This window comes from Girardinichthys multiradiatus, chromosome 14 (genome assembly GCF_021462225.1).
Source record: "Girardinichthys multiradiatus isolate DD_20200921_A chromosome 14, DD_fGirMul_XY1, whole genome shotgun sequence".
NCBI classification, from domain to species: domain Eukaryota; kingdom Metazoa; phylum Chordata; class Actinopteri; order Cyprinodontiformes; family Goodeidae; genus Girardinichthys; species Girardinichthys multiradiatus.
The window spans coordinates 39256948-39270913 of NC_061807.1; the positions used below are offsets into that span (position 1 = coordinate 39256948).

Consider the following 13966-nt stretch of genomic DNA (forward strand, 5'->3'; position numbering starts at 1 on the left):
TGAGCTACTTCTGGTGTTTTACAATCAACATTACGAACATGTGCGCATTCAAAAAGCAGGCCAACGACTCTGTACCTATGGGTATGGAAAGCCTTTTTCACCTGTCAGAGTGTGACATTTTTTGGACTTTGTTTGTGACTTTGTTGTTTACTCTGTGCTTAGTTGTTTCACTTAGAATAGTTTCTTTATGTGTGTCATTATTATAGTTCTGTATCTCCCTTGGATTCTCTGTGTTTATTTATGTTAGGCATTTTGTTCCCTCTCCTAGTTTAGTCCCTTAGGTTTAGTTCTAGTTAGGTCAGCTTTTGCTATTGTTTACATCTTTGTTTGTCCTCGTTTCATCTGCTTTATTCTCAGTTTGTTCTATCTGTGTCGGGTTAGGTTCGTTACTTTTGTAGTCTGGGTTTCTTAATGGTTTCTTTGTTTAGTCCTTAGGTCTTAGGTGGTGGTTACCTCTAGATTCTCAGTTTCCTTTTAGTTCATGTTTATTCTTGATTCTATCTTTTATTTATCTTGGTCTATAGTTTTCGTTCAGGTCTGTTTCACTGTTTGTTAATTAGTCCTTTTCCTCATGTCTCAGTTTTATTAGGTTCACTTGTTCCCTCTGCCTTCCTGCCTCCTTGTCTCACCTGTTCTTAGTTCCTGTGATTACTTGCCTTTGTCTCTCTCTGTATATTAGTTGGTTTTGTTTCATTATGCTTTGTTGGTTCCTCGTGTTCACTACCTTGTGCACTACCCGCGTCCTTGCCTTGAGTACCTGCAGTACTTATGTGAGTTTGAATCTGACTCTGGTTTATACCAGCAGTTTTTTTGTTAAGTTTTTTTGATATTTTGAATAAAGCTGAAGACTGCTTTGAAATGTTGCTTCCAAGCTCTTATCTGCGCTTTGGTCCAACCTCAAACCACATCACCGAGGGAACTATGCATGGCTAAAGTTCAGTGATCTGGTTTGTCTCGGCGCACCTCAGTGCAACCTGTCCAATGTGTTTTAAAGACGGAAACGATGTGCATCAAATACACACCACCGCACAGGGATGCACTCCGAACATTTTCAACCTAAATCCTCCATCCAGCTAGTTGCACATATTGTTGGTAATCACTCGGGCCCCAAAGCTGGTTTACGCTTCCACAAGTCCGATGTGACTACCTTGTTTGGCAAGTCAGAACTGTAACAGCGGTGGGTTGACTTAAACCCCTCTAATGGACCTGTTCCTTGAAATGTTTCAGTGAAGGTGCTATTAATTTTATGTTGAGGAAGAAAGTTTATGTACACCCATCATGTGGATTGAATGTCATGTCAATCTTGCGTTTTTAATTATTTATGTAAACCATTCTTTGATCAGTGAAGAGTGGTTGTAACACACAACTTCAATGGATTTTATAAAAAACTAGAAGGTGCACTCATATGAATTTGTGGTCGAGACAGGGTCAGAATTATACATACATGCTCAAATATATACATACAACGTCACTAATGCTACCTTAGCAAGGGGCACCTCCAGCAACAAACACTTTTTTAGCAATGAATTCAAGCTTCTGTCATAATTTTGGCTGGAGTTTTAATGCATTTTCTTGACAAAATTAGTAGAGCTCATTTAAATTGGATGGTTTCCTGGCACTGACCAAACTTTCATCCACATTTTAAGCAGGACTGAGGTCAGGGCAGGGAGACACATAAAGGAGTTTATTGTTACCTGATTTATCAGTTCCAAAATTTGCATTTATCCATTATTTGAGGAAAAGGTTGTAAAGATATTGGTGGTTGTTTGTTGTAAATAATAAAGTTTAAATGAGTCAAAAATGAAAATATGACATTCAAGCACATGATGAGTTTATAAACAAATCAGTCAACAACTGTAAAAACAAACATAACAGTAAATTGGAAGTTGTTTCGCAGAAAACCTGGTTTAGTTCATGTTCGAGATCAAGAACACCGATGGTTTTATTAAAGCAGGGGAGTTATCTCCAGCAGGGTTAGACGCTGTCTGCTCGTAACCTCTGAACAAAATCTCATTTCAAAATATTGGAGCTGTCGCTTCAAAAACAAAGATGGTGTTGACATCAACACCATATCCCTTTTAAAACCAGGAAACCAGGTCTACGGGCGAGAGGCAGGGTACACCATGGACAGCAGCAAGAAGGTCTTGGGGTCAAATTCCAGCTTGGGTCTTTCTGCATGGAGTTTGCATGTTCTCCCCATGAGTTCTGTGTCGGTTCTCCACCTTCCCCAACAGTCCAAAAACATACGTGTTAGGTTAATTTGTATTCTGAACTCTTCAACTGAACTAGAAAAAAAACAATCAATAAGATGTGCTTTATTGAACATTGATCTATGTTTGTAGAGTTTGTTAATTAATGACTTGATTTGTGAAGCAGCAGGAGGATTATCTTAGTATTAATGAGTCAACTCATAATTATATAAATCTTCACATTCCTTGAAATACTGGCCGAGGTGGAGGGGCAGCAACCATCTTTCACTCAGATTTATTGATTTATTGATTGCAAGGCAATTAATATCTACAATTCTTTGGAATATCTAACTGGTTGTTTTTCTCATCAAAGTTGCAAAGCGTTAAAACCACTTCTGTTTGTACTTTTGCATCGTCCACCAGGCCTTTACTCTGAGTTTTTAGATAAGATTCTTGGTGTTGAATACTGATAAGGTCATTATAGTGGTGATATTAACATTCATGTTGACACTGAAAGTGAAAGCCTAAATGCAGTCTGTAATCCCTCACTGTAAACTCTGTTATTTCCTATTATTTGTTATTATATTTTATCCTGTGTGAATCATCGTGCTTCCATTTGCCTGTCGCTTTGTTGCTGGTACATCTGTATAATAAAGGATAACAATAAAGAATATTTCAGTTCTAAAAAAAACAAAACAGAAAATATTTTAACACCTAAGCTTTAAAGAGTTATTGCAGGGTGGCAAGAAAACAAACCCCAACATGCATTCCTCGAGAACTTTGTAAACTAGGGAAGTATCTTCATTTTAATCTGGAATGGAAAAGCTAACCTAGAGAGATGTAGCCCACATTGAAAACATGTTTATTGTGTGAATATAAAAGAAAATGGAAACAATGATGCAATCCAGACCATCTTTACAGTTGGACTGTAACGATCAAAGTACTTTTAAGAGGCAGAAATATTAAATCTGCACTGTGCACATTATGTTGTTTTTCACTTGCTCAAACCACTTGTGGTTGTTAATCATTTTTGCACCTTTATAGAAGGTGAACAACACATACCGACCCAAACTGTGCTAAGATAACACGTACTAAGTCCACAATAAATACAGGTCCTTCTCAAAATATTAGCATATTGTGATAAAGTTCATTATTTTCCATAATGTCATGATGAAAATGTAACATTCATATATTTTAGATTCATTGCACACTAACTGAAATATTTCAGGTCTTTTATTGTCTTAATACGGATGATTTTGGCATACAGCTCATGAAAACCCAAAATTCCTATCTCACAAAATTAGCATATCATTAAAAGGGTCTCTAAACGAGCTATGAACCTAATCATCTGAATCAACGAGTTAACTCTAAACACCTTCAAAAGATTCCTGAGGCCTTTAAAACTCCCAGCCTGGTTCATCACTCAAAACCCCAATCATGGGTAAGACTGCCGACCTGACTGCTGTCCAGAAGGCCACTATTGACACCCTCAAGCAAGAGGGTAAAACACAGAAAGACATTTCTGAACGAATAGGCTGTTCCCAGAGTGCTGTATCAAGGCACCTTAGTGGGAAGTCTGTGGGAAGGAAAAAGTGTGGCAGAAAACGCTGCACAACGAGAAGAGGTGACCGGACCCTGAGGAAGATTGTGGAGAAGGGCCGATTCCAGACCTTGGGGGACCTGCGGAAGCAGTGGACTGAGTCTGGAGTAGAAACATCCAGAGCCACCGTGCACAGGCGTGTGCAGGAAATGGGCTGCAGGTGCCGCATTCCCCAGGTCAAGCCACTTTTGAACCAGAAACAGCGGCAGAAGCGCCTGACCTGGGCTACAGAGAAGCAGCACTGGACTGTTGCTCAGTGGTCCAAAGCACTTTTTTCAGATGAAAGCAAATTCTGCATGTCATTCGGAAATCAAGGTGCCAGAGTCTGGAGGAAGACTGGGGAGAAGGAAATGCCAAAATGCCAGAAGTCCAGTGTCAAGTACCCACAGTCAGTGATGGTCTGGGGTGCCGTGTCAGCTGCTGGTGTTGGTCCACTGTGTTTTATCAAGGGCAGGGTCAATGCAGCTAGCTATCAGGAGATTTTGGAGCACTTCATGCTTCCATCTGCTGAAAAGCTTTATGGAGATGAAGATTTCATTTTTCAGCACGACCTGGCACCTGCTCACAGTGCCAAAACCACTGGTAAATGGTTTACTGACCATGGTATCACTGTGCTCAACTGGCCTGCCAACTCTCCTGACCTGAACCCCATAGAGAATCTGTGGGATATTGTGAAGAGAACATTGAGAGACTCAAGACCCAACACTCTGGATGAGCTAAAGGCCGCTATCGAAGCATCCTGGGCCTCCATAAGACCTCAGCAGTGCCACAGGCTGATTGCCTCCATGCCACGCCACATTGAAGCAGTCATTTCTGCCAAAGGATTCCCAACCAAGTATTGAGTGCATAACTGTACATGATTATTTGAAGGTTGACGTTTTTTGTGTTAAAAACACTTTTCTTTTATTGGTCGGAATGAAATATGCTAATTTTGTGAGATAGGAATTTTGGGTTTTCATGAGCTGTATGCCAAAATCATCCGTATTAAGACAATAAAAGACCTGAAATATTTCAGTTAGTGTGCAATGAATCTAAAATATATGAATGTTAAATTTTCATCATTACATTATGGAAAATAATGAACTTTATCACAATATGCTAATATTTTGAGAAGGACCTGTAGTCTTCCATGCTTTATCATTGATTTGTTATTGTATAAGTTGATTAGTTGTTTAGAGGCCATTTAAATTTTTGGAAAAATGACCGCTAACATTCATTGGAGACTAGATGAAAGCTGCATGTGTAATTTCTCGTAGGTTCTGTTTTTTTCAGACATTTCACAGTGTTGACTGCACAGAGAAAACTGAGGCAGTATTTCAAAGAAACTATGACCACAAACAGTTGCATACTCAAAAGCTGAATCACTGTTTAAAGGCCGACTGTGCAAAGTCACAGAAGTAATTACATCAAATTAAATATTAATAAATAAAATAAATATTATTGTCTTTCTGAACTTTTATATGATCATTCATAAAATATACAATGAAAGTTTTTGTAGATCTCCAAAGTAAAATATTTGTTTGTGTGTGCAGGATTTTAACATCATTAATATGGAAAAAATTATTGTGCATCTTTATTAAATTCAGTTGAAATAAAAAAAGAAGGAAAAAATGCTTTTTTTGCTAAATAAAAAATACATTTTTGTCTTTGTCTGAGGGAGTGATTTACCTGTTTTCTTCTTATCTTCTTTCCTTTTCAGAGTGCAGAAACAGGCGAGAGCAATGAGGAAGAGTGGGACGACAACAGCCACAGCAAGAATCACAGATTGCAGCTTATGTTCATCCTTTGTATCTGAATGATTTTATTAAGGTGAGAACAACAATAAGTATATATTTGTTCTGTTTAACAAAACAAACTTCTGATAATTTATTTTCTGTGAAGTGATTAATAGATTATTGATACAACATAGGTAGGCTGCAATATGTGTAGTAGCTCTATAGTCACCTACTTTCTGATAAGCAGTTAGTTGTGTTTCCTCTGGCTGTAACTGTGATGGTTGTACAGCTAATTAAAACTTCAGTTTTAATTAGCTGTACGCAGAAAATCCTCATAATTATCAAAAATAAAGGCTTGAAAGTATCGGTTTGTATGTATATAAAAAGATATATTAGTATTAGTATTTTACATACCGTTTAAATTGTGATGATCTGGGATGACAGTTCTGGCTGTAACTGTGATGGTTGTACCATTTCCTTCAACTTTAAGTAACATTGGTATCTCCACAGTAACCTTGCAGATGTATCTCCCTGAATCTCTGATTGCAAAGTTTGGAAAGATTAGAACTGAACAGCTATTTGCCTGCTTATTCTGAGAACTTGTAGACTGATTTATGACAGTCTTATTCTCTACTAATGTTTGGTTTTTTAGCCATTTAATGTTAACTCTTCCATTCTTCTCCTTCCAGCAACAAGAGATGTTTCCTGTCTCTCCTTCATGGAAAGAAACATCAGGACTCTGAGTAACGACAAGTGTGTCTGAAGAAACGCCTGGAAAGAGACATGATGGAGCATAATGTTAGATCATACCAAACACAAACGGTATGATTTCAGAGCCAAACACTGAAACTGAAAGTGCTTTTACATTTTTTAGTAGAACCGACAAGGTTTAACTTCAATTATTAAATTGCAGGCGACAAAAAATATACAGTGCTGGTCAGAGCATGAACGTCATATTTGTTTATGGCTTTCACTGAAACATCCAAACTCTGGGTAACAAGTGGGCCTAAAAAAACATATGTAAAAAGACACACTGCACAAATTATGGAAGGTCATATGTAAGAGCTTAATGCTGTATGTTGTATTAATCTATATTAGGAACTAAAAATTTAAAAACTTTCAAATTAAATTAAAGGACCTATGCTAAATGGTTAAAATAATGTGTTTGTCATGAAAAAGTCATCACCTACTGAAGGTACAAAGGTAATGTAGTTTGGTCTTGTCTGAAGCTTAAATAGCTATGCTCAAACGTGAAATTAAATGGAGAGTCGTGTTTCTACTTACTCCAGGATGAGAGTGCGCAGAGAGAGCTAAGAAGCAGACTTCTCAGCAGGAGCTTCATCTTTCCACTTCAGTTCATTACTGAAGACTGATATTCATCTCCTGTTGCTGCTCTAAGTACCACCCACTAACCTCTCATACTAACACACACACAACAGAAACAGAAAGATGGCTTTTTTTTTTAAAAGTCTGAGCTGACAGAGTCTGTTCTTTCCATCTTCAGACTGACAGCAGTGAGAGAGATCAGTCACAGAAACTGCCTCTGAGATTCGTGCTTCTTTCATTTATTAGAACACAAGCATCGCAGATCCCTAAGACATACTGGGAACAGATGAAGTAAAACATCAAGTCACAAAAGTAAAAAATGATGGCAGGACTGTTTAATGTTAGTTGTAGTGATCAGTTTTAGTTTGGTACACGCATTCTTTGAAACAGTATCACAAGTTTACACAGATTTACAGATACAAACTGTTCACTAGTCACAGACAAAAAGAAATTAAGTCCGAGGTTCCAAAGGGCTTCACACTACAGTCATGCACCCATTCATACACACATTCACACACTGTCAGTGGTAAGCTACAGTGTAGCTACAGCTGCCTTGGGGTAGATTGACACCCTCTGACCACCATCAGCAGGCAAGGCAGGCGAAGTGTCTCGCCCAAGGACACAAAGACTAAGATGCACGGAGCGGGGGTTTGAACCGGCCCCCACCAGGTACAAGATGAACCCCTGCCACCTGAGCCAGTGTCACCAAATAGTCTATCTATAACTGCCTAAACAATTTTTAACCTACAGCCACAAAGTCATTCAGTGAAATCTTCACTCTAACAGAAAACCTCTGTTGCTAGGAAAAACATTCATATTACTGATAATAAGTGTCCCTGTCCCCTGGGAATTAAGTCACAAATAGTGATATTTTTACTTTAGAGTTTGGTTGGGGCAGGGGCCGGTTACTGGGAGTTTTAAATAATTATGATTTTAAAACCACCAAACATTTCCTCCATATCTTTCTCACAGTTTAACGTCCTTTCAATGAGAGGCCATTGAAAGAGCTGGGTCTTTCTTCGGCTGTAGAGAACATAGACTACACCTGAACTGCTCCTCCCCCACCTGTTTCTGCACACTGCTGATCAGCTGGCTGGAACAAGGCTTCTACATGTTTACAAAGACAGTTTAGGCCATTTGGGAATTATTTCCAGTTGCAAACAACACGGACAGTCACAGTGTGGAAATTTAAGAAGCAATCCCTATCGCCCAAATTAAAGCAACGTGGTTTTCAGTCTACATCTTATGATTTATGAGCAGCATCCTGATAATTAACCAGATATTATTATTATACCCTCATTGTTGCACTATAAAAGATCAGACTGCCAATTGCATTAAAAGCATTCATTAAATTTGGTGAGTATTTATTCTACATATAGTAAAATAAAATATAAATTAACTGCAGTAATCATTATATTTGATTATTTTAGCATCAGTATGAAAGATTGATGCTTTTCTTTTTTTAATGAAAGCAATTGGGTCATGACGCTGTGTGGCACAATGATAGAGGAGGTTTACCTTATATTTACACGTGGACAAAATGGTTGGTACCCCTCGGTTAATGAAAGAAAAACCCACAATGGTCACAGAAATAACTTGAAGCTGACAAAGGTAATAATAAATAAAAGTTCTATGAAAATGAACAAATGCAAGTCAGACATTGCTTTTTAAACATGCTTCAACAGAATTATTTTTAAAAATAAACTCATGAAACAGGCCTGGACAAAAATTGAATCGCTTAGCATATACATTCTTGTTCAGCTCCTCTCTGTTCATCTTTTTCTTGCTTATTTTCTTCTCTACCATCATGTGAACTGAATCCTGTTTTCAAGACAAGCAGAAAGTTAGGAAGTCACTGGGTACTAGAGTACACGTGTAAAAAGGAAATCACACCTATGCAGTTCAGTAAAATTAGGTTCCTGGTTAGTGTTAAAGTTTGGTGGTCAGGCCCACAATTAACTCTGTGCTTACCTCTCAGGCTTCTGCTTAGACCTACATCTGAGTAACCATAGCTACAAAATAAAATAATCCAGTTTGTTTTTGCTTAAAAAGCTTTAAAATAATTAGACAGACGACCCAAATGTTGGAATAGTTACTAATCTATTATAGATGACAGCAGGGGAGAAACAACGGTTTATAGGAGTGTTGAAAATAGCTGTTAGCATAATTTTGAACTTGATGGTTGTAAACTCAAAGATCGGTAAGAGGTCAGGCAAGCTGCAAACCGTTTTAAACAAAGAAAAGTGAACACTATTGAGTGTGTGGTTAAAAACATAGAGATGGCATTATCTTTGTACAGCAACAAGGAAGATGATTTGTTGTTGATACCTGAGAATACAGATTGAATTTAGCCGTCTAACATTTAGAAATGTAACAGATTTCATTGGCTTTTACCTTTTCATTTCATTACCTTTAAGAGAACCAAACGTACAAAAATTAAACCATCAGACAAACTTTTGTGATTCCCTGGTAGAAGTCCTGCGGTAGTCCATGGATTTCTCACCCAACTACAACTTGTGTTGACTTGTGTCAGCGCAGTGCACGACAAACAGATCATGGTGCGATGGAAGACGCAATGTTCTGCTTTATCACCATGACAATCAGCCCTCCTTCAAAGCATGCAGTCTTTCACATTTCTTAAAACTAACATCATAATAGTGGCAACAATGAGCTGCCATTCTTTTTATACTTTTCATTAGATTGTTTTCATTGAAAAGGGTAAGGGGTTTACTAATCTAGACAGTCAGCTGTTGTAGACCCGTACTGGTGTGTCCTTTAAGCAGACCTTCACTGGTAGCTGGTGGGATGTGTAGATGTTAACCACATCCTCAGTTTGCTAACTCACTCTCAGAGGCCCATTTCTTCTTTCTCATTGCCTTCTCTCTACTATTGTGGAAGACTTTCTGACATGTTATACTTGTCATAACCCTTAAAACGGCTCATTTAAAAACAGCCCTTGGTGTGCTGGACTTCAGCTGGCGTCACCTCTGTATTCTGAAAAGTTTTGATGTTTACATCAATGTCAGCCATTAATATATACATATAAGTTACAAGCTTGTCATACTGGTCGAGGGGGCCATGGAGGTGGGACCAAATGACAGCAATAAACACAAGCCTAAAATGACATCAGCACAAAGTGAAAATATTTTAATTTCATCCCAATATTTATTACACAATCAACATATCATATAACACCATCTCGTATTTTCAAGGAAACAGTGAACCTTCATGTTTTAGTTCCTTAAAATAGTTTGCTTTTTTGTTATTGCAGTTAAAACAATAATATCTTGAAATGCTGAAAGGTAAAGTTAACAATTATTGTCTTTTCACCTTTTTACAGAAGAAATGCTAAGATGAGACACCTCTAACTCAGTGAAAGACACACCCAGACACATACACTCACATGTCCCAAATAATGAATTAAACCGATAAATCCAAGTTGCTGCATCACTAACAATAAGATATCTGAAATATAAATGTAACAGTGGCTCATTGTTACAACATGCATACATCTGTTATCTGGTTGATTTTCATGAGTATGTGACAGCATTTTACATATGCACACATTTGGGATGTTGAGGGGGCTACAGCAATCCCTACTGGTTATAAGCTGTAACTACAAAACGATGGTCCAATCAGTTATTCAAACATTAGTGATTTCTAAAATGTCACATTCCTTGTGTCAAGTCACAAGGAATGTGACATTCCTGTTCTGAACAAGAGACAGCAGCAGAAGCTGTTTAACTAGAATGAGGAGAAAAAAAACCAGACTGTTGATCAGTGGTCAATTAAGGCCCCAGAGTCTGGAGGACGAGGTGAGAGGCATTGAATATAATCTGCTTAAGGTCCGGTGTGGAGTTTCTAAAGTCATGTTAATTTCATTTACCAGCAGGGCACATGCATACACTGCCAGAAGTACCAATACCTGGTTTAACTACCATAGTTAAAGGAACTTAAAGGCTCTTATCAGTTTTGCCAGAAGACATCTTGATGATCACCAGGACTTATCCAGGAAAATACCCTGTGGACTAACGAGACAAAAGTAGAACGTTTTGGAAGGTTTCTGTCCCATCATTAAAGTAACACAGCATTTCAGAAAAGTAGCATCATACCATCAACAAAATATGTTGGTGGTAGTGTGATCTACCACGTAGCTGCTTCAGGACTACTGTCCACCAAACCATCTTAAAGGAAAATGTTCGGCCGTGTGTTTGTGACCTCAAGCTGAAGCTCACTCGGCTTCTGCAACAGGACAATGATCCAGAACCCACCAGCAAGTCCACTTCTGAATGGCTTAAGAAGAAAACAACAAGGCTGAGGAGTGGCCTAGTCAAAGTCCTGACCTTAAACCATGTGAGATGCTATGGCATGCCCTTTAAAAATTTGTGTTAGCTTGTGTAATCTTTGTCTTACCTCTCACATTGGTTTGATGATCTAGAACATATGTGTGACAAACCACTACATCTGGAACTGCTACTAATGTAAGCATTAACAGTATTTGGTAAACAATAAAGGAAGTTGGCTAGACGAAAGAGAGAATTGCAGTTGTACCACACCTGTAAACATGCGTACACCAAATGCTGGCATGGCAGCATTCTGCCATCTTATAATAATAATTTTATGAAAATAAATTGTTAAATAGTGGCTTTTAAGTTCAGAAGAATAACTGTTCTTTTAAACACATGATTCAGTAGTGCCTCTGTTAATAGAGTAATCTGCATGTAACAATCGCTGCAAAGAGTGGAATAAATACAGGTCCTTCTAAAAATATTAGCATATTGTGATAAAGTTAATTATTTTCCATAATGTCATGATGAAAATTTAACATTCATATATTTTAGATTCATTGCACACTAACTGAAATATTTCAGGTCTTTTATTGTCTTAATACAGATGATTGTGGCATACAGCTCATGAAAACCCAAAATTCCTATCTCACAAAATTAGCATATTTCATACGACCAATAAAAGAAAAGTGTTTTTAATACAAAAAACGTCAACCTTCAAATAATCATGTACAGTTATGCACTCAATACTTGGTCGGGAATCCTTTGGCAGAAATGACTGCTTCAATGCGGCGTGGCATGGAGGCAATCAGCCTGTGGCACTGCTGAGGTCTTATGGAGGCCCAGGATGCTTCGATAGCGGCCTTTAGCTCATCCAGAGTGTTGGGTCTTGAGTCTCTCAACGTTCTCTTCACAATATCCCACAGATTCTCTATGGGGTTCAGGTCAGGAGAGTTGGCAGGCCAATTGAGCACAGTGATACCATGGTCAGTAAACCATTTACCAGTGGTTTTGACACTGTGAGCAGGTGCCAGGTCGTGCTGAAAAATGAAATCTTCATCTCCATAAAGCTTTTCAGCAGATGGAAGCATGAAGTGCTCCAAAATCTCCTGATAGCTAGCTGCATTGACCCTGCCCTTGATAAAACACAGTGGACCAACACCAGCAGCTGACACGGCACCCCAGACCATCACTGACTGTGGGTACTTGACACTGGACTTCTGGCATTTTGGCATTTCCTTCTCCCCAGTCTTCCTCCAGACTCTGGCACCTTGATTTCCGAATGACATGCAGAATTTGCTTTCATCCGAAAAAAGTACTTTGGACCACTGAACAACAGTCCAGTGCTGCTTCTCTGTAGCCCAGGTCAGGCGCTTCTGCCGCTGTTTCTGGTTCAAAAGTGGCTTGACCTGGGGAATGCGGCACCTGTAGCTCATTTCCTGCACACGCCTGTGCATGGTGGCTCTGGATGTTTCTACTCCAGACTCAGTCCACTGCTTCCGCAGGTCCCCCAAGGTCTGGAATCGGCCCTTCTCCACAATCTTCCTCAGGGTCCGGTCACCTCTTCTCGTTGTGCAGCGTTTTCTGCCACACTTTTTCCTTCCCACAGACTTCCCACTGAGGTGCCTTGATACAGCACTCTGGGAACAGCCTATTCGTTCAGAAATTTCTTTCTGTGTCTTATCCTCTTGCTTGAGGGTGTCAATAGTGGCCTTCTGGACAGCAGTCAGGTCGGCAGTCTTACCCATGATTGGGGTTTTGAGTGATGAACCAGGCTGGGAGTTTTAAAGGCCTCAGGAATCTTTTGCAGGTGTTTAGAGTTAACTCGTTGATTCAGATGATTAGGTTCATAGCTCGTTTAGAGACCCTTTTAATGATATGCTAATTTTGTGAGATAGGAATTTTGGGTTTTCATGAGCTGTATGCCAAAATCATCCGTATTAAGACAATAAAAGACCTGAAATATTTCAGTTACTGTGCAATGAATCTAAAATATATGAATGTTAAATTTTCATCATGACATTATGGAAAATAATTAACTTTATCACAATATGCTAATATTTTGAGAAGGACCTGTACATGTTTTATTTACATGAAGATAGAAGGACATTGTTTATGTGTTTAATAATAAAAGTACAGAAAGATTGTGTGCTGCCTACTTTTCTGGAGGAAAGAGTGGTCTGTGGTTTTAGAGAACTATTTTAAAGTGTAAAAACCCTGCATATGGAGACACCGCCTGTTTCTATTAAATGTGATAGATGTCAAACAGAGAAAAGAGTTGCCAGTGTTTGGCGGTAGACCAAAGTGAAATGATGAAGCTTCTACTGAGCTGTCGGCTGCTGCTCTGCGCCCGCTTGACTTGGAGTAAGTAACAACAAATGTTTTACATTTATTTCACAAAATGCAACTTTAGAAAGTTTTACAAATTCAGTGTGTTTATATGGACTCCAATTTTTTATATATATAATTTACATGCATATTATAGTTTATTGAATAAAACCTTTGCGGGGGGAAAAAAGCTGAGAAAAGTTTGTTTAAAGAGAATTTTTTAACCGTAAAAATTAATTCTGTGAAATGAATTAAGAGCAGTTCAGGTGCAGGGCTTTATTAGACAACCTGCTATTGAAGTTTTCTGTGGGGGAAAGACTTGCTGACCCGCAGGCTCTAAATAAACAGGCAGCATTATTGTCTTACAGTTTTCATTTTGGTAAATCTGTTTCAGTAGCTTTGTTTGAACATTTCGTTGTCTTCAGCCTTTTGAAACGGTTCAACATTGTTTTTTTTATTTGGTCTGAAACAAATGCATGTTATGTTTCATCAGTAGAAATAAGGAAAGTATTTCATGAGCCA

At 38.4% G+C, this 13966-nt stretch overlaps 1 protein-coding gene across 3 annotated transcripts in view; it reads right to left on the reverse strand.

Moving 5' to 3' along the window:
* Nucleotides 1–9349, reverse strand: part of LOC124880997 — an 11298-nt gene extending 1949 nt beyond the window's left edge. The window contains exons 1-3 of one of the 3 annotated variants that reach the window (XM_047386474.1): nucleotides 9241–9349; nucleotides 5919–6043; nucleotides 5458–5580 (exon numbers count right to left, since the gene is read on the reverse strand). In XM_047386474.1, coding sequence (XP_047242430.1) covers nucleotides 5458–5580; nucleotides 5919–6000 — 205 coding nt within the window. In that variant the 5' untranslated portion in view covers nucleotides 6001–6043; nucleotides 9241–9349. Of the gene's footprint in view, nucleotides 1–5457; nucleotides 5581–5918; nucleotides 6276–6788; nucleotides 7554–9240 lie in introns of those variants that run through there. The other 2 variants (XM_047386473.1, XM_047386472.1) reach the window with 2 other exon arrangements.
* Nucleotides 9350–13966: the final 4617 nt, after the last annotated feature.